We start from the raw sequence: 22,108 nt of genomic DNA on the forward strand, positions 1-22,108 counted from the left end.
GACAGGGTTGGGGGCCCTGTCAACCACAGTGGGTGGGAAACCTCAGTTATGGAAGAAGGAAGACATGTCAGAAGTGCTGTTTTGGAAAATGGCATCATCAGAACAGATGCGGCCGAGGCGAAGGAACTCAGAGAATGGGATGGAGCCCTTACAGGAAGCAGGGTGTGAGGATCTGTAGTCGAGGTAGCTGTGGGAATTGGTGGACTTGTAGTGAATATTTTTGGACAGTTTAGCACCAGAAATTGAGACACAGAGGTCAAGGAAGGGGAGGGAAGTGTCAGAGATGGACCTTGTGAAGGAGTTGGAGAGGTGGAAATTGGAAGCAAAATTGATAATTTTTTCCAGGTGCAGATGAGAGCATGAAGCAGCGCTAAAACAGTCATCGATGTACCAAAAGAAGAGTTGTGGGAGGGGGCCTGAGTAGGACTGGAATGTTCCACATACCCCATAAAGAGACAGTCATAACTGGGGTCCATGCGAGTACCCATAGCCACACCTTTGATTTGGAGGAAGTGAGACAGGTTTAAGGAGAAATTGTTCAGCGAGAGAACAAGTTCAGCCAGATGGAGGAGAGTTGTGATGGATGGGGATTGTTCGGTCCTCTGTTCAAGGAAGAAGCGGAGAGCCCTCAGACCATCCTGACGGGAGATGGAGGTGTAGAGGGATTGGACATCCATGGTGAAGAGGAGGCAGTTATGGCCAGGGAACTGGAAATTGTTGATATGACATCGGGTATCAGAAGAATCACGGATGTGGGTGGGAAGAGACTGGACAAGGGGAGAGAGAACGGAGTCAAAATAGGAAGAAATGAGTTCCGTGGGGCAGGCTGACACAATCGGTCTACCGGGACAGTCCTGTTTGTGGATTTTGGGGAGGAGGTAGAAGCGGGCTGTCCGGTGTTGGGAGACTTACTTTTATGTTCAATCCTTCTCATAATAAAGGATAGCATTCCATTTGTCGTCTTAATCACTTGCTGTACCTGTGTACTAACTTTTGCGACTCATGTACTAGAACACCTAGATTCCTCTGCACCTCGGAATTCTGCAACCGTTCTTCATTTTAAGTAATACTCTGCTTTTTTATTCTTCCTTCCAAAGTGAACAACTTCACATTTTCCCACATTAAACTCCATATGCCAGATTTTTACCCACTCACTCAACCTATTTATAGCCATCTGCAAACTCCTTATGGCCTCTTCACAAAACACTTTCTTACTTTTTTTTAAATAATGGTAACCTTTTTACTCTTTTTAAATAATGGTACAACGTTCACAAACCTCCAATCCTCTGGTACCTTGCTTGTATCTAGTGAGGATTGGAAAATGATCCTCAGAGCATCCGCTATTTCCTCCCTGGCTTCCTTTAACAACCCGGGATACAATCCATCCGGCCTTGGTGCTTTATCCACCTTAAAGGATGTCAGTCCCTCCAGTACGCCCTCCCTCACTATGCTTATTGTATCTAATACTTCACACTCCTCCTCTTCAACTAGAATATCTGCATCATCCCTCTCCTTAGCGAAGACAAAGACAAAGTACTCATTGAGAACCCCGCTCATATCTGCAGCATCAGCGCACAAGTATCATGTACATCTCTAATAGGCCCTACCCTTTCCTTAGTTATTGCCTTGCTCTTAGTGTATTGGTAAAGTATCTGGGTTTTCTTTGACATTACCTGCCAATATTTTTTCATATCCTCTCTTTGCTTTCCTAATTACCTTTTTTACGTCACCCCGTACTTTCTATACTCCTCCAGGCTTTCCACATCATTAAGTTTTTTGTGACTGTCATAAGCTTTCTTTTTCTACTTTATCTTACCTTGTATGCTTCTGGTAACCAGGGAGCTCTAGATTTGGCAGTATAGCTCTTTTTCTTTGTGGGGACATGGCTGCACTGTGCCTGTAGAATCTTGGTTTTGAATACCTCCCACTGGTCTGTCACTGATTTCCCTTCAAGTAGCTATGACCAGTCCGCTTTCACCAGATCACCTCTCAGCTTCATAAAATTTGTCTTTCCCTAATTTAGAACTTTTACTTCTGTTTTATCTTTATCCTTTTTCATAATTATGCTAAACATAACTATATGATGGTCACTGTCTCCAAAATGGTCCCCCACTTCATCCACTTGCCCAGCTTCATTTCCTAGAATTGCACTCCATCTCATACATGCTGGCTAAAAATGTTCTCTTGAATGCAGTTCAAGAATTTTATGCCCTCTATGCCTGTTATACTATTTGTATCCTAGTTGATGCTAAGAACATAAGAACTAGGAGCAGGAGTAGGCAATTCAGCCCCTCGAGTCTGCCCCGCCATTCAATACGATCATGGCTGATCTAATTTCCGCCTCAGCTCCAATTTCCTGCCCTCTCCCCATAACCCTTGAACCTATTACTAATTAAAAATCTGTCCATCTCCTCCTTAAATTTATTCAACATCTCAGCGTCCACTGCACCCTGAGGTAGTGAGTTCCACAGATTCACGACCCTTTGAGAAAAATAATTCCTCCTCATCTCTGATTTAAATCTACCACCCCTTAGCCTAAAACTATGGCCTTTCATTCCAGAATGCCCCACAAGGGGAAACATCCGCTCCACGTCTACTTTGTCTATCCCCTTTCACGTCTTATATACCTCAATTAGATCTCCTCTCATCCTTGTAAACTCTAGCGAGTATAGCTCAAAACTGCTCAATTTCTCCTCATAAGACAAGCCCCGCATCTCTGGAATCAATCTGGTGAACTTCCTCTGAACCGCCTCCAATGAAACTACATCCTTCCTCAAGTAAGGGGACCAAACCTCTGCACAGTACTCCAGGTGCAGTCTCACCAATACCTTGTACAGTTGCAACAACACTTCCCTATTTTTATGCCCAATTCCTTTAGCAATAAATGCCAAAATTCCATTTGCCTTCCTTATTCCCTGCTGTACATGCAAACTAGCTTTCACCGATTCATGCACGAGGACACCCAGATCCCTCTGCACTGAGGCATTCTGAAGTTTCTCTCCATTTAAATAATAAGTTGCCTTTTTATTCTTCCGACCAAAATAAGACCATAAGATATAGGAGCAGAAATTAGACCATTCAGCCCATCAAGTCTGCTCCGCCATTCAATCATGGCTGATAAGTTTCTCAACCCCATTCGCCCACCTTCTCCCCGTAACCTTCGATCCCCTTACCAACCAAGAACCTATCAATCTCGGTCTTAAATACACTCAATAACCTGACCTCCACAGCCTGCTGTGGCAATGAATTCCATAGTTTCACCTCTGTCTGGCTAAAGAAGTTTCTCCTCATCTCTGTTCTAAAAGGTCTTCCCTTTACTCTGAGGCTGTGCCCTCAGGTCCTAGTCTCTCCTATTAATGGAAACATCTTCCCCATGTCCACTCCATCCAGGCCTTTCAGTATTCTGTAAGTTTCAATCAGATCCCCCCTCATCTTTCCGAACTCCATCGAGTGTAGACCCAGAGTTCTCAAACATTCCTCATATGTTAAACCTTTCATTCCTGGGATCGTTCTTGTGAACCTCCTCTGGACCCTCTCCCATGCCAAAACATCCTTCCTGAGTTACAGGGCCCAAAATTGCTCACAATATTCTAAATGTGGCCTGACCAGAGCCTTATAAAGCCTCAGCAGCACATCCCTGCTTTTATATTCTAGTCCTCTCGAAATAAATGCCAACATTGCATTTGCCTTCCTAACTACTGACTGAGCCTGCAGGTTAACCTTAAGAGAATCCTGGACTAGGACTCCTAAGTCCCTTTGCACTCCAGATTTCTGAATTCTCTCCCCATTTAGAAAATAGTCTATGCCTCTATTCTTCCTACCAAAGTGCATGACCTCACACTTCCCCACGTTGTATTCCATCTGCCATTTCTTTGCCCATTCTCCTAACTTGTCCAAATCCTTCTGCAGCCTCCCCGCCTCCTCAATACTATCTGTCCCTCCACCTATCTTTGTATCATCTGCAAACTTAGCCAGGATGCCCTCAGTTCCTTCTTCTAGATCATTAATGTATAAAGTGAAAAGTTGTGGCCCCAACATTGACCCCTGCGGAACTCCACTAGTCACCAGCCACCATCCTGAGAAGGACCCCCTTATCCCCACTCTCTGCCTCCTGCCAGACAGCCAATCTTCTATCCATGCTAGTACCTTGCCTCTAAAACCATGGGCTCTTATCTTACTGAGCAGCCTCCTGTGCGGCACCATGTCAAAGGCCTTCTGGAATCCAAGTAGATAACATCCATTGGCTCTCCTTTGTCTAACCTACTCATTACCTCCTCAAAGAATTCTAACAGATTTGTCAGGCATGACCTCCCCTTGATGAAACCATGCTGACTTTGCCCTATTTTACCATGCACTTCCAAGTATTCTAAAGTCTCATTCTTAATAATATACTCTAAAATCTTACCAACAACTCAGGTCAGGCTAATCGGCCTGTAATTTCCTGTCTTTTGCCTCACTCCTTAAACAGGGGGTTACATTAGTGATTTTCCAGTCCTCTGGGACCCTCCCTGACTCAGTGATTCCTGAAAGATTACCACTAACGCCTCCACTATCTCTTCAGCTATCTCCTTCAGAACTCTGGAGTATAATCCATCTGGTCCAGGTGACTTATCCACCTTCAGACCTTTCAGTTTTCCTAGCACCTTCTCCTTGGTAGTGGCCACCATACTCACCTCTGTCCCCCAACTCTCTTGAACTTTGGGGATGTTACTTGTGTCTTCCACCGTGAAGACTGATGCAAAGTACCTATTCAGTTCCTCCGCCATTTCTTTGTTCCCCACTACTACTTCTCCAGCATCATTTTCCAGCGGCCCAATATCCACTTTTGCCTCTCTCTTACCCTTTATATATCTAAAAAAAACTCTTGCAATCTTCTTTTATATTACTGGCTAATTTACCCTCATATTTAATCTTCTCCCTCCTTATTTCTTTTTTAGTTGTCCTCTGTTGGTTTTTGGAGGCTTCCCAATCCCCTGGTTTCCCACTGCTCTTCGCCACATTGTATGCTTTCTCTTTAGCTTTTATGCTGTCCCTGACTTCCCTTGTCAGCCATGGTTGCCTCGTTCTCCCTTTAGTATTTTTCTTCTTCCTAGGGATGAATTTTTGCTGTGTCTCCCAAATTACTCCCAGAAACTCCTGCCATTGCTGTTCCACTGTCTTTCTTGCTAGGCTCATCTCCCAGTCAATTCTGGCCAGCTCCTCCCTCATGCCTCTGTAGTTGCCTTTATTCAACTGTAATACCGTTACATCTGATTCCAGCTTTTTCCTCTCAAATTGCAGGGTAAATTCTATCATATTATGGTCACTTTCTCCTAAGGGTTCCTTCACCTTAAGCTCCCTTATCAAATCTGCCTCATTACACATCACTAAATCTAGAATTGCCTGTCCCCTAGTGGGCTCCACCACAAGCTGCTCCAAAAAGCCATCTTGTAGACATTCCACAAAATCCTTTTCTTGGGATCCACTACCAACCTGAATTTCCCAGTCTACCTGCATATTGAAATCCCCCATGATCACTGTAACTTTGCCTTTCTTACACGCCTTTTCTATTTCCTAGTGTATCTTGTGCCCCACATCCTGACTACTGTTCGGAGGCCTGTACATAACTCCCATTATGGTTTTTTTACCTTTGCAGTTCCTCAACTCTACCCACACAGATTCTACATCATCTGACCCTACGTCGTTTCTTGCTGTTGATTTAATTTCATTTCTTACTAACAAAGCAACCTCACCCCCTCTGCCAACCTGCCTATCTTTTTGATAGGATGTATATCCTTGGATATTTCGCTCCCAGTCCTGATCCCCTTGCAACCATGTCTCCGTGATGCCCACCACATCATACTTGCCAATTTCAGTCTGTGCCACAAGCTCATTTACATTATTTCGTATACTGCCTGCATTCAGATTCAACACCTTCAGGCCTGTATTTCCCGTCCCCTTTCTCATTGTCATCCCTTTATCTGATGTGCTTGAAGTTAGATTCCTAGCCCTTTCCAAACACTCTGTCCTATTTTGTGTTCTGGAGACTTTAATAGCCTCTCCTTTCTTTTCAGTTTTTTCATAATTTTCCATGAAGTTGAATCCAACCCCCACACACTAACCTGCTGCTTTGTTTCCCATTAGTCATACTTCTTGGAGTTTTACCGCCCCCCCCAACTTTCTAGTTTAAAGTCCTATTGATCACCCTATTTACCCTTTTTGCTAGAACATTGGTCCCAGATCGGTTCAGGTGGAGACCGTCCCAATGGTACAGATTCCTCCTGTTCCAATAGTGATGCCGGTGCCCCATGAAATGGAACCCCTCTTTCCCGCACCACTCCTTTAGCCACGTGTTTACTTCCCTTATTCTCGCTTCCGTATGCCAATTTGCATGTGGCTCAGGTAGTAATCCAGAGATTATAAACCTTGAGGACCTGTTCTTTTATTTAGTTCCTAGTTCTTGATAATCCCCAAACGTGTCCTCTTCCCTAGTCTTAACCATGTTATTTGTCCCGACGTGGGCCACAACAACTGGATCCTCCCCCTCCCTCTCCAATATTCTTTCAAGCCAGTCAGAGATGTCCCTCACCCTGGCACCGGGCAGGCAACATACCATGCGGGACTCTCATTCCTGCTTACAGTGGATAACCTCACTTATCCACGTTAAACTCCGTTTGCCAGATTTTGGCCCATTCATCTAACCTGTCCATATCCATTTGTAAATTTCTTATTTCTTCATTGTAACTTACTTTCCCAACTCTTTTGGTGTCATCTGCAAATTTAACTATAATACCTTCCATACCTGAATCCAACTGAATATAGATTGTAAATAGCTGGGGCCCCAAGGGCCAAACCCTGTGGCACCCCACTCGTTACAGCTTGTCATCCAGAAAAAGACCCATTTATCCCGACTGTCTGCTTTCTGTTGGTAAGACAATCCTCTATCCAAGCTGATATATTACCCCTAAATCTGTGTGATCTTATCTTGTGTATTAAGGTTGTTGAAGTCCCCAGCTATCATTGCCTTATTGTTTTTTGCACTCAGAAATTTGCCTACATATTTGCCCTTCTATCTCCCTCTCATTATTTAGGGGTTTATAGTACACTCCTAGTCATGTAGCTGCCCTCTTTTTATTTCTGAGCCTATATACCCCATATAGCCTCATTTGATGACTCATTTAGTATATCAGCCCTCCTCACAGCTGTAATTGATTCTTTAACCAGTAATACTACACCCCCACCTTTTTTAATCCCCTCTCTATCCTGCCTGAACACCCTAGATCCAGGAATGTTAGCTGCCATTTTTTGCCCTTCTTTAAGCTATTAGCAATGATATCATGCTGTCATGTGTCTATCTGTGCCCATCTGTTTGCTATACTCCTTGCATTTAAATAAATACCTTTTAACATTGCCAAGTTCCTGTGCTGTAAACCTTTTAACCTTTGCTTCTTCTGTCTTTCAGAGAGACTTGCTAATTTTCTGTCTCTTGCTCCCTGCTCTGAACTTGTCCTGCCTGAATCTGCCCAACAACACTAGCAAATCTCTCTGCGTTCTTCCCGGTCTTATTCAGGTGTAGACTATCTGGCTTATACAGATCCCACTTTCCCCAAAACTGGTCCCAGTGTCCCAAAAATCTGAAGCCCTTCCTCCTGCACTATCTCTCAAGCCACACAGCTATCTTCTTGTATTCCAGAGCCTTCTGGCTGTCTTGAGGCATCTGATCTCCACTCACAACCTCAGACCGGAACTACTAGCATTCAATCAGCTGGCTGCTGAAAGTCTGCTCAGGAAATATCCACCAATTTGTATTGTCCAGTGATTTCTCCTAGCTTATGTGGTCTCCCTCGGTTTACTGCAGGGCTCCATCCTTGATCCTCTTTTTCATTTACATGGTGGCCATTAGTGACATCATCAAGAAGCGCGAGATCAGATTGCTTATGATACCCTACTGTACCTCTCTGGTTCTTTTAATTCCATGTCTATTATTCAGTTCCTCAGAGGTATGTCCAATATTAAAGTCTTGGATGAATCAGAATTTTTTGCAGCTTAGCATAGGCAAAACTAAAGCCATGCTTTTCTTGTTAACCCTGTCAACCTTTCCAACTGCCATAACAGAGTAAACCTATGTGTGGGATCCTCAGCATGTTGCTTGGTCCTAATTGACTTTTCTTCCCCACATTTGTTTGCACCAGTCTCCTCTTTTTTCCTCATCGTCTTTGCTTTATAATTGATTGGCTGATCTTTCAGCTAGTATATCCATGTTGTCCCACAATCTCCGTGTTACCTCTTCTCTTCTTGCTTTCAAAATTCTTCCTAAAATCTTCTTTACACCTCTTTGTGGCAATGTTCCCCTCATATAGATCAATACCAGTGGTAAAATTCCTGTTCTCCATTGATTTGTGTCCATTTTCTTCTTTGCTCTGAGATATTTGTCCAATAAAGAAGATGATGTGTAAGTGGATCGCGTTGCATCTCTTAGTTTCATCGAATAAAACACTGGGTAGTGAAATTATTTTGGAATAAATGTTGATGTACACTGGATTTTATTTGTTGCTCTATTAAGTTGAAACATAAAACTTCTTCTGGTAGGTTTGAGAAACCTAACTTATCTTTGATGAGCTGATTGGAATTCACAAAGTCTCTAGTGCCCTCTTTTAATTTTTCCTGTCAATTATTTCCTTGAAACACAAGAATAGCTGTTACTTATCTGCTGCAACTAATTTTGTTAAACACCTTTCCTATACTAAATCTTGCTTATGCCAAAATTGAGATGGAAAATTATTGACTGAGTAATTCATTGTAATTAGTAATAGAAATGGCAGTACATTTAAGAACATAAGAACATATGAAATCAGAGCAGAAGTCGGCCATTTAGTTCCTCAAGTCTGCTCCGCCATTCAATAAGATCATGGCTGATCTGCCCCAGGCCTCAACTCCTCTTTTGTGCCAGCTCCTCATAGCCCTCAACTCCCTGATATTTCAAAAATCTACCTACCTCCTCTTTAAATACTTTCAGTGATCTAGCCCTCACAGCTCTCTGGGGTAGAGAATTCCAAACATTCACTACCCTCTGAGAGAAGAAAGTCCTTCAAATCTCAGTGTTAAATGAGTGTCCCCTTATTCTGTAATGATGTCCCCTAGTTCAAGATTCCCCCACTAGTGGAAGCATCTTCTCAAAATCTACCCGGTCAAGCCCCTTAGAATCTTGTATGTTTCAATAAGATCATCCTTCATTCTTCTAAACTCTAATGAATAAAAGCCTAACTTGTTTAGCAGTTCTTGATAAGTCAACCCCTTCATCTCAGGCATCAGCCTTGTGAATCTCTTTTGAACTGCCTCCAATTGCAGTATACCCTTTCTTAAATATGGGGACCAAAACTGTACACAGTACTCCAGTTGCAGCCTCACCAACACTCTACACAGTTGTGACAAGACTTCCCTATTTTAAACTCCAACCCCCTCGCAAAACAGGCCAAAATTCCATTTGCCGCCTTAATTACTTGCTGCACCTGCATGCTAATGTTTTGTGTATCATACATTAGAACACCCAGATCCCTCTGTGCTGCACTTTTTTGGAGTCTCTCTCCCTTTACATAATAGTCTGCCTTTTGATTCTTCCTACCAAAGTGCATGACCTCATAATTTCCTACATTAAACTCCACCTGCCAAGTTTTTGCCTACTCACTCAACCTACCTATATCCCCTTGCAGATTCCTTATGTCCTCATCACAACATGCCCTCCCACCTATTTTTGTATCATCAGCAAATTTGGATACATTACACTCTGCCCCCTCCTCCAAGTCATTAATATAGATAGTAAATAATTGAGGCCCTAGGGCTGATCCTTATGGCACTCCACTAGTTACGTCTTTCCATCCTGAAAAAGGCCCATTAATCCTGACTCTCTGTCTTCTGTGTGTTAACCAATCTTCAATCCATGCTAATACATTACCCCCAATACCGTGACCTTCTAACTTGTGCAATAACCTTACATGTGGCGCCTTATGGAATGCCTTCTGGAAATCCAAATCCACCACATCTACCTTTTATCAACTCTGCTTGTTGTTTCCTCAAAGAACGCTAGCAAATTAGTCAAATATGATTTCCTTTTTACAAAACCATGTTTACTCTGTTTGATTGTGTTAAACTTTTCAAAATGTCCTGCTATTTCTTCCTTAATAATGGACTTTAGCATTTTCCCAACGACAGGTGTTAGGTTGACTGGCCTATAGTTTCCTGCTTTTTGTCTCCCTCCCTTCTTGAACAGGGGCGTCACATTAGCGGTTTTCCAATCTGCTGGGACCCTCTCGGAATCCAGTGTGTTTTGGAATATTTCTATTAAAAAAGAATTTCATCTACAAAATTTGGATTAATATCTCATGCTTCCTGCTTCTGTACAGAATTTTTTATGATTATGAAAAGCGTAGAATGTCTCTACTTTCACAAATATAATAAAGGTAAATTTTTATGACCACAAAATATGCATACCATATTATTGAGTTAAGTAATTTTCAAGTTATTCTTTTACAGGTCAGAGGAACAACAATCACCAAAGTAAGTTTGCTATTCCTTCTTCCACCTAACATAAAAATAGTATTTTTGTAAATTAGTATAAATTATAGGTGGCCAGATATTGCTTGAAAAATAACACCATGTTAGTTGTGCACATCGATATTAATGTATAAATTGGCCAGCAAATTCAGGGGATTAAGAGAGAACACAGTGAGTTGTGAATCTCCAGAACTTATTGACTGATTTATGCAGCTTCGTTGTTTGCTTCACAGAAATGGCATCTTGCCCTTAGCCTCCCAATCATTTTTATGAAATTCCTGAATTTGCATGATAATTGCTAATAAACTTGTCACAGAGAGTTAGGTTTGGAACTTAACAATGTGATAATTGTTAATACAATGCAAATTAGCCTTTTTGACCCCGATAGGGAACAGTTTAAACTTTTTAATTTCATTCCTGCATGTAGTAAATTCTTAAGAGATTTTATGAAGCCACTTTTCTCTTTGTTTCTTCTCCCCCTCTCTCTCTCTTAATCCAATCTTTTTTCCTGCTCTTTATTTCCTTTCCTGTATCTAATTTGACTCTAATTCACCCTCTTTCTTTGTGTCCAGGTTTCACTGGTTAAGGAAATGCACTGTTGGCCTTGCTATTCACTGAGGCCTCAGATGCCCCTTTGCCATTGACATATTATTAACTCACACTAACTAGCAAGTTACCGTGCAAATGTTTCCAAGCTGAAGGGTGCAGGAAATAGCCTAATTAATGCAGTATGCCACGAAATACTCTGATCCAGAAAGTTCTTGGCCAATGTGATACATCATAATGTGAGTTAAATTAGGAATTTGAGTAAAATGTTTCCTAATTCTGAGCTTTAGGCTTAGATCCTTATGGTTGCTTTTAATTTAAACGTCTTCTAACCCATGAATGTTAATTTAATTTAACTTGTTTGTAGGATAGTTACAGGGGATGAAATGCAACAACAGTTCTCTCATTGCATCAAAAGACAACGGCGATCATTCACACATTCGGTGAATGGCATAGACACAATTGTACCAAGTGATGATCACCTATCTGTGTCTATTTCTCACCCATTGGATGGTGTTGACTTGCAGTTTCTTGAGACCTATGGATTTAAGGCACCAAATGTGGATGAAACAACCCCCTGTCAATACTACTGCGATGACCAGGTTTGTAAAACTAAATGCAGCTTTCATTTTAAAAGTAAAATGTAATCTATCATTATATCAATTTACATAGCAATTAAAGTTGATGGGAAAATGCAGTCTCCGACAGCAATATGAATTGTCCATCATTCTAGTTAGATCCACATCTACCAGCCTATTTTTGTAAAATTTAAAATATTGCTTTTTCACTCTTTGTAGGATATGGATAAGCATGGGAAAATAATGTGTTTGCATTTTTGTGCCTGTAAGGTGTAGACAGTACTGACTGGCTTAAATTCCTAAGCAGCCAACTGACATGTTTGCGTCAGAACTACAAATGAAAAAAAAACAGAAGCAAGCCGACTTTAATTTATTTTTAAAATTCAGATAATTTGTCTGCCATTTTTCAAAGCCCAATGACCATGAAACCATTGTCGATTGTTATAAAAACCTATTTGGTTCACTCTTGTCCTTTCGGGAAGGAAATCTGTCATCCTTACCTGGTCTGGCCCACCTGTGACTCCAAATCCACAGCAATGTGGTTGATTCCTAAATGCCCTCTGAACAAGGGCAACTTAGGGATGGGCAATAAATGCTAGCCTAGCCAGTGATGCCCACATCCCATGAATGAATTAAAAAAACCTAACACTTCTAATGTCTAACTTAAGGTTTTAAGCAAGATAAAAGCATTAAAAATCAGATATTTCAGAATAATGTATTTACTCATCAAATTGTCTTTTGTCTTTTTCGTGCCCAGTATTACCTTTGGTTAAGTTTTCACTTGAATTCCTCAGCCTTTCAAAACTCTCAGCTTAGAGTTGGTATTGATCCTACAGCTACCATTCTGTTTGCAGTTGATTAAATGTAGTAGTCTGAATTTGTAGATAATTTTTCCAATGTCCATTGGTAAAAATTCTCTGGACAACCTAAAATCCGTCTTCTCTCATGCCAAACAAGGAATTTTGAGTTTCTTTTAACTCAATTTATTTCAAAAATTAATAGCTTTAAGTTACAAGTTAGCAAATCCTCATTTTTTATTTACTCTCTAGAGTGCCAGAATTTGCTATTTCTGTGGTGCAAAGGTGTCTTGAAATTGATTTATTTCTCACCTCTTTTTTGGATGTATAAAGGCATGAAGTGAGCAGGGGGTGGTAAAAGTATAAGGAGGCCTGTAATTAATAATATTTGAGAAGTGTTATGCCTGATTAGCATAACAGTTGGCATTGCATTATAATGGCTGCTTTTATATCAAACTCTCTAACATTCAGTATGAGTGAAGACCCTGGAATATAATTGCTGTGATATGCTTGCAACTATTGGGGGATGGCGGGTGATGGGCTCTAGTGCTCCATATGTAAGTAAAGTATATATCAGAAAGGATTGTACAAATAATGCAAAGGCACATACTAAGAAACTAAAATAATTAACACTTTTTAATTACTGTCACTACAATGTGTGCATCAGATTGACTAAATCTGTGACTGGCAAGGTACCTCACACTTAAAATTGGAAATTCCTACCTGAGTGCCACAAACAGCTGTAACTGGTCCAACAGGCAGTAAACTGATTTTGCCAAATGGGGAAAGGTTCCTGTGAAAGTTTTTGCTGAAGCTTATACTCCACATACAAAATTTGATGTATGATGGATAGATATAATTAAACTATATTGTCTTCTGAATGCTTAGACACATTGCAACTAATTATGTACAGGGTGCTAATTCTATTGCACTGAAAATGCAAAATCTAAATTTGTCATTGTGCACCAGGTTATTAAATTATTTAATGTTGCATCCTTAAAATTGATCTATTTGCATTACATAGAGCATGACATATTTATTACATATGAAGCAGTAATTATAACCAATAATTATAGCAAAATCTCAATGCTTTACATGACATGGACACACACTCAAAGTTCATTCTCTGAAAACACAAAGGGTTGCTAAATTTGCTTATCTTGATGCAGACATGGCAATGTTAGGAACCTAATACTTTACTGCTCTAGCTAATTAGCCAGTAGGCAAAAATGGTATTACAGCAGTTGTCTCTCATAGATGCAGCCCAATTTTGCAACTGGATTCTTAACCTCTATTCTCATGAACAACACTGCTCAACTTTAGCAAATAGGGATAGCCAGACATAAACTTAATTTGATAAAAACAAAAAAACTGTGGATGCTGGAAATCCAAAACAAAAACAGAATTACCTGGAAAAACTCAGCAGGTCTGGCAGCATTGGCGGAGAAGAAAAGAGTTGACGTTTCGAGTCCTCATGACCTTTCAACAGAACTAGGTGAATCCAAGGAAAGGGTGAAATATAAGCTTGACCCTTCAGAACACAAATCCATTGAGTTTCTGCTGCTTATGTGAAAACAAGCAAGCTATAATGCTCAACAGTCTTGATGTTAGGGAAATGGTGGGAAGAACTAGGCAAAATAACAAAAATTCTAGAAGCACTTAATACATAAAGTAAATTTACTTTACTTTAAAAAACATAATTTACATAAAGTGTAATTTACATTAATTGATATTGAGTCTGTTAAACAGTAGTTGTGTTTGTAAAAATAGTTCTATGGTTTGATGCAAGACCAAGTACCGTGAAATATTAGAACATCAGTGCACACAACATATCAATTGCACAATCAAATTCCTAATCTCAGTAATGAACCGCAACAGAAAGATTGCTGCCTTCACCATTGTTGGAATTTTAATGGCAGATTGGAGCTTAGGCTGACAGAGGATACTGAATGGGTCTCCTTTCTGCCTTCTTGACTATCTGGTGTGTGGTTGAAGACATCAGAGAGAAGGAAAGAAACAAAAGGAGCTTACTATTTAAAAATAAATTTTAAAAATCATCACTATGACAGTCAGTTTGAAATTAAAGCAGACAAATTTTATCTGTTCAGCTCTCCTAAGTGTGTGTGTTAATTAGTTCACTGTTGTCATAGGTATAGTGTAGGACTAAAGGTTAATATACTGTGGATAATGTATCACTGAGATATAAATGATTTATACTGGTGTTTCATATAAATGTTCACATTAGGATTAAATATGATGAGTAGAACTGCAACAGTTCTCTCGCACCTGCCCAGTGTTATCCTGATTTATACATGTTGCAATGAGTACACTCAATTGACTTTTGATGTTCTGTTCCCACTATAAAACTGCAAGGCGTGACCTGAATAATTGTATAGTGCACAAATTGAGAGACCATAATAGTATCTCTCATTCAATCCTGCATAATAAAGATGATTTGTTCTTACTTCCAGACTAATCTGATAAACACTGATAATGGCTTGCTTTGGGTTCGAATGATACCTGATGAAGAAGGAAGGTTTGGCTTCAACTTAAAGGTAAATAGCATAAATGTAACTTTCCTTACATATGTTCCTATCCTACAAGCAGTAAAATATAGAAACAAAGTGTATAATGCAAAAAAACATCATTCCAGGATACAGGGTGAAATGGCATAGGCACACATCAGGGTTGAAATTGAGGAACTCTTAATTATCACTATCCAGTTATAAGAACTGAACTAGCTCTGTAGAATTCTCTGATCAGTCATTCTATTGTTTTTTTTGATTGGGTGTGTGCCTGGGGTGCGGAAAATTAATGTTTTCCTGTTTTTCTTGTTTTATAAGCCAAGAGAACAACTGCAACCTGGCCATAAATCCTTGCCACATTGCTCTCTATCTGACTGTTGGGAAATAAATAGGTGATGCGCTGTTCGAATTTTTATTCACCCCCACATTGCACAAATTATTTGTCCTTTGCTCAATGTAATTCACTGATGGCAAGACTTACTGTGACATTGTGACACGGTGCATTGGAACTCATTTTTGCACCATTGTAACTATTTTTAAATTATAAACAATAACTTTAATGTCATTTTGTTTCTCTTTGTTGATCTATTTGAATATCTTTTCTTAAATCAATAAGTCATGATGGAACTGCCTTTACATTATCGCAGAACCTACCAATATGAAGAAGTTGATTAAGTTTTGGTAGACAGTCGTATAACCCTTAGGGCTGAATTTTCTTTGCTTGGCAGGTGTGTGCCCGGCCCAACCGAATGTAAAATGACGCACGATGATGCCGGGCGAGCGCCCCTACATTATCGTGCATCATGACCCGACGTCATCACGCACTCTCATGATGTTTCAGTCAGTCTACTCCGGCGTGCACCCGCCGACAATTAAAAGGCCTTTAGGGCCATTGAAAAGGTAATTAGAAGAAATCTTTTGCTGCCCGTCAAACCTGGTGGGCAGGAGAAGAGGCCAAGCAGCCTTTGCATTTTTGGAAACTGCATCCACGGGAAGAGGTTTCCAACATCAAAAATTATTTAGAATTAAAATTTTAAAATTTATTTAATAACATGTCCCTGCTCATGTGACGGAGTCATGAGGGTACATGTTTTATAACATTTTTAACATCTTCATTTTTTATTTTGAAAACTGTTCAGAGATTTTCAAGCACGCACTCGTGCGCATGCATGAAGTTCACGCTTGTCTCCCCCCACCCCCCCCCATCACCCCAGGCAGTGCTGAGCGCTGCAGCTCGTGTTTTACACTGGGCAGACCTTAACTGGCCCACCAGCGTGAAATTGCGGTGCAGTCCCAATTGCAGATGGGGTTCGGCTTCCCAACTGCCCCTGTCAAGCCCACCCGTGAAGGGCAAAATTCTGCCCTTAATTTTAGTCATGCATTACTAATTCACTGAACTGATTCACTAAATCTGAACTGAACTCAGCTACTTCATCCAACCACTTCTATATTGATGCTAGCAGGATTCTTTTAAATAAAAATATTTTAAAGAGCAAGAAAAGTCTGTGCAAGTGTAATGGTTTAAAATCTTTCTAACTATATAAAATCTATAAACAACAAATTCCCTTTGTAAATTCTGAACAGAAAATGGAATATCTTGAAATCTTACATTCTGTATATAATCTTGAAGCATCTCATTTCTCCCCTCTCCACATCCCCCACACTGTCTACTTGCAGGGTGGAGTTGATCAGAAAATGCCCCTCATTGTGTCAAGAGTAAGCCCAGGATCACCGGTGAGTAAAGCCTTTCTCAGTAACTTCAGTTAATCTATTTTTAGTCTCTGCATATCTAACAAAGGAATCCTTACATATCTGCTTCACAGCTCAGTTTGTTATGAAAAGGATAGAGTAAAATTCTTGACCTCCTGCACAATTTCATGGTTCCTGTCTTGAACAAAAGGGTATAATGGCATAGAGAGCATGAGGAAGGGGCCACTAGGGAACTAATTGAAATTCCAGTCTCACTTGCTGAGTGATTACAATTACTATTCCTACCCCTGCAACTCCCTGATCATCTTTACACCTCCCACGTGTGCCCTTTTCACTCTGCTTTGAGAGTTCCTAGCTGCAGAAACTTTAAATGGTTCTGAACAAGCTACTGCTGGTTCAATCTTAAAATTGCTGGATTTCCTGCTGCTGTGCTTCTGTTTCTAACTGATTCTGCTTACTTTTTTTGTCCCTTCTTTATTTAAAAAATTAATTCTGTGGAACAGGACTTTGGCCACAATAAACACTATGTGCTACAGCAGTCTCAGACCTGTGATTCTAGAAGACACCTTTCAGACATTTGTCCTAATTAAACCTTTATTTGTGTTGAATAACATTCCTTATCTGTTAAATAATCCTTGTATTACAGCACACTTAGTTTGGTTCACCTCGGAGTTCTGCTCTTCTCTCCAAAAGGATTTCTATTTGTCTCTTTTACCTTACTTTCATTGCTTTCCGTTCTCCTTAATGTTTGATCAGCTATACACTGGAACTCACCTTCATAGCTGCATTTCCTTCCTTATCAGCTGCCTCTGATTCCAGTTTATTCCTCATGAATTCTAACTGAAATTCCACTCTTCATGTTTTGGATCCACCCACGATTACATACGTCTGCATGATATTCCGCATTCCTTAAACTATTTTTTTTCACCGCTTCCCAAGATCCAAGTTCAAAATCATACACTGCCATATAGGCAGCACCAACTCACTTTCCTTCAGAGTTGTTCTGAACCGCAGTTCCATTTCATCCTTTGATTCGTCTGGTGCTTTAACAAGAAAGCTATTTTCTTTCTTTCAGGTATCAAGGACCGCAAGATTCAACAACTCTTAGATAACAACACCCTCTCGATCCTTCTTCTCCTTCACTTTCCTCTGACCTCACCCATCCTTCTAGTCTTATCCGTTGCCTTGTTTTTACTATCCCCTCTGACCACCTCCCCTCTGACCCTGTATGGTCAGTCATTAACAAAGGCTGCAGTTTCATACCAATGCACATACCAATCTCAATTAATTTTGCTGAGCTCTTTTTCTCCGCACCTTCTCCTCTGCATCCACTTCTTTGGCCAGGAGTCTTCCCCATGCACAGCAGATCCTTCTTCCTGCTTCAGGACTTTCAGCAGGACTTTAAACTTGTAAGTAGGGTTAGGGGGTGTTTGGTGGGATGGTGAGGAAGGGTCAGATAGAAAAGGTAGCACACATAATAGTTGGTAAATAAATGAAAGGGGCAAGATTAGTATGACAATCAAAAAGTGTACTTTAGGCAGCATAGGTAAAGGGAAAATTAAGAGATGTAAACTAATTAAACCAGAAGAGAGAAATAATAAATGTGTGAGTAAAATATTAGAGCAGAAGGATAAGTTAAGGTTTGTAACCCAAACAAGTGTTTTTTATACAAGCACACAGAATATAAGAAACAAATTGAATAAATTTGAGGTTCAAATTCAACTTGGAATGTATTTCATGACTGCAAGGTGATCAGGGCTGGGAACTATTAGGGAAAATAGGGATGGGTAACAAATGCTGGCCTAGTCACTGACACCCACATCAAGGGAAAGAATAAAAAAAGGGAGAGGAGTACCTTTCACGATTACAGATGAAATCGCTTAACTGGTAAGATTGTAAATAGTGACAGAGAAGCAGACAGTGGGGACTTTATGGGTCGAATAAAGAAATAGATGAGGATTTAAGACTGTAATGGAAGTTGTGTACAGGTCCCTCATAGCAAATGTGAAGTGATAGATTATATAAATGTAGAGATTAGACAAGCACACAGTTAAGGCAAAGTGATTTGAATGAAAGATTTTAACTTGCATATACAGTAAAGTAGCGCCTTTCATGACTTCCTTGTTCACACATTTTCTTACCTGCACTTTGTACTTGGTATGCCTACCGTGTGAGCAATTGTTCATTTATCCGCATTTTCTTTCCCCTCTCTCCTCTTTCCCCAAGGAGATGGCAGCCATGACAGAGTAGAGACTTCGACACGTTTTAACAGGGTGATGGTGTCAAAGTTTCTGGAAGCAGATTCCTCCCATTAGCCCTGGCCATGGACATTTAATTTTTTTTAAGCACCTTTCTAACAGGAGTGAGAAATAGTGCCTAGAATGGTTGCAGCTGAAGCGCAGCCCAAACAGAGAGATTAACCTGTAAAGGTCCAAACCTTTCGGTCCAGAGCTGCAGTAATGGCTCTGTTTGATTTTGAAATGTTCATCGATTTTGTCTGCCAATTTTGAGGTGATTCATGTTATTCCTCGACGAGGATTGCCTCTTTTTAAAATGTTCAATACATTTCTTGGATGTTAAAAGAGCAGATGAGTCTGTAGTTGGATTCTTTTGTTACAACATTGAACTCAGAGGCTCCTCCCATCTGTTGCATACCACGATTTGCTGTGCAGTAACTGCATAAACCAATGCTGCTCGCATTGCTAGAACCTACCTAATTGACTTCCATTGTACAGCGTGTTCATTCGCGATTTCGCCATTCGCAAGGTTTTGCGGGAATGTAACCATCCCAAATGTCAGGACTTTACTGCAGATTGAGATAAGCATGCTTGCACGTCAATTTCCTGTGTGTCTGGGATAGTTTTCTGCAGCAATATGTTCTAGGACCAACATAGCGAATGCCATATTAGATTTATTAGATTTAGTCATGAACCAGATTTAGTTGACAGCCTAATGGTGCATGAACATTTATCTAATAGCAATCATAATATGATTGAATTCAACATTGTATTTGAAAGGGGGAAACATGAAACAGTTGCTAAGATTCTAGATATAGGTATGGCTGATTTCAATGGGATGAGGCACAGACTGTCCAGAGTAAATGGGGCAGATCTGCTCATGGGTAAAATGGCAGAAGATCAATGGGGCATGTTCAAAAGAGAATTTAGTATCTTACAGTGCCAGTTTATATCCCCAAGGAGCAAGCCATGGACAACTAAAGAGTTAAGAGACCACATAAGAGACAGCGTAAAACTATAAAAGTACCAAAATGCAAAAAAAACACAGACCTGGTGAATGGGAAACGTACCAAGGCTAACAAAATAGATATTAAGAACTACTAAAAGGAACACTTGTAAGAGATATCAACATCGACACAAAAAATTACAATTAGGAAATATAGAATGATAAGGAGCAATGTCAGCCCCATGAAAACTGATAACAATGATATTGTCAGTGAATGTAAGGAAATGGTGGACAGGCTGAACAATTACTTTGCATCAGTATTTACAGTAGAGGAAGAGGTCAGCATGCCGGACATCCCAAGGAAACTAATATTGAATCAGGGACCAATATTAATGTAAGCAAGAGTAATGACAAAAATAATGGGACTAAAGTTTCCACCCCAGGATTTTAAAGGGAGTAGATGAGAACATTGCAGATGCCCTAACTATAATCTTCCAAGGTTCTTCTGATTCAGGAAGAGTCTTTTCAATTGGAAATTTGTACATGCCACTCTGCTATTTGAGGAAGTGAGGGGTTGGGGGATGGAAACTAGGGAATTATAGCCCAGTTAGGAAATTATTAGAGTTTATAATTAAAGATAGGGGACTGAACACCTTGAAAATTTTCAGCTGATCAGAGATAGATAGCATTGATTTGTAAAGGGTAGTTGATGCTTGATGAACCTGATTGAAATTTTTGAAGAGCTCACTAAACAGAGAATGGCTATTGGTGTTATTTATTTGGACTTCCAGAAGGTATTTGATGAAGTCTCTTATAAGAGACTGTTTAGTTAAAGTTGAAGTTCATGGAATTGAAGGTAAATTATTGACCGGGTTAAGAAATTGGCTGAGTGGCAGGAGATAGAGATGGGATGATGGGCAGGTGCTCTAAATTGCAGGACTGGACTAATGGTGTCCCACAAAGATTTGTATTCAAACCTCAATCATTCATCATAGTTATTAATGTCTTAGATGATAGGATGGAAAGCCACATATCCAAATTTGCTGAAGGCACAGATAGCTGGCATTGTAAGCAATGCAAATGGAAGCATCACATCACATTACAAATAAATATTGATAGATTAAATGAGCAGGCAAAACTCTGGCAAATGGATTTCAATGTTAGTAAGTTTGAGGTCATCCACTTTGGACCTAAAAAGGATAGAACAGCATACTTTCTAAATGGTGGAAAGCTAGAAACAGTGGAGCTGCAAAGAGACTTGGGGCTTCATGTACTTAGACCATGTAATGAACACGTATAAAACAATAAAAAGCTAATGGAATCCTGACTTTTATATATCTCTCCAGGATTACCTTACAGGGGGGTAGAAGTCATTCTTCAGCTATACAAAGCCCTACTCAGACCACACCTGGAGTATTATAAGCAGTTCTGGGAACCACATCTTAGGAAGGATATGTTGACCTTGGAGAAACTGCAATGCAGATTTACCTAGATTGTTTCCAGGACTCCATGGGTTGAATTGTGAGGAGAGATTACCAAAGTTTGTATTCCGTGGAATTTAAGAAGTTATGGGGTAATGGGATTGAAATTTTCAAGATATTAAGGAGAATGGAGTAGAGAGTCCTGAGGGCATAGTCTAAAAATTAGACTCAGCCCTTTCAGGAGTGAAATTGGGAAACACTTTTACACACAAGGTGGAAGCTGGAACCCTCTTCTGCAAATGCCAATTGATGCCATTTAATTTTAAACCTGTGAGGTTGATAGATTTTTGTTATGCAAATATATTAAGCGACATGGGATGAAGGAGGATATCTGGAGTTAGGTCGCAGATCAGCCCTGATTTGTTGAGTGGCAAAACAGCCATGAGGAGCTAAGTAGCCTGCCCCTGCTCCTAAATTCAGAATTGTCATTCCACCTGGACCCCTCCCTCTGACCTGTTACCCTTTCTAGATCTTGCCATTGGGAACTGCCAGCATGACTTTAGCTGTCTCAATTTCTCTGCTTCCCTGACTCACTCTAACCTACTTCCCTCTGAACTTGCAGCACTCCATTCTCTGTGATCCAAGCCTGAGATTATCATTAAACCTGCTGACAAGGCTGACACTGTCAGGCAAACAAACCTCTATCTTGTGAGGCTGAACAGCAGGTCTGACATCTTTTCCTAACTCGTCTTGAGCCATGAACGCACCATCAAGCAATCATTTCCTAAAGAATCACTGATATCATCTTCTCTGGAAAT

General features: G+C 40.3%; 1 protein-coding gene across 5 annotated transcripts in view; it reads left to right on the forward strand.

Annotated features, from left to right (window-relative positions):
- The window catches only part of LOC121275931 (tyrosine-protein phosphatase non-receptor type 3-like), a 305,875-nt gene that overhangs the window by 182,645 nt on the left and 101,122 nt on the right, over positions 1–22,108 (forward strand). For all 5 annotated transcript variants that reach the window (XM_041183799.1, XM_041183801.1, XM_041183803.1 and 2 more), the window contains 4 exons: positions 10,510–10,533; positions 11,444–11,678; positions 14,923–15,006; positions 16,654–16,710. In XM_041183799.1, coding sequence (XP_041039733.1) covers positions 10,510–10,533; positions 11,444–11,678; positions 14,923–15,006; positions 16,654–16,710 — 400 coding nt within the window. The remainder of the gene's footprint in view (positions 1–10,509; positions 10,534–11,443; positions 11,679–14,922; positions 15,007–16,653; positions 16,711–22,108) is intronic.

This window comes from Carcharodon carcharias, chromosome 3 (assembly GCF_017639515.1).
Source record: "Carcharodon carcharias isolate sCarCar2 chromosome 3, sCarCar2.pri, whole genome shotgun sequence".
NCBI lineage: Eukaryota > Metazoa > Chordata > Chondrichthyes > Lamniformes > Lamnidae > Carcharodon > Carcharodon carcharias.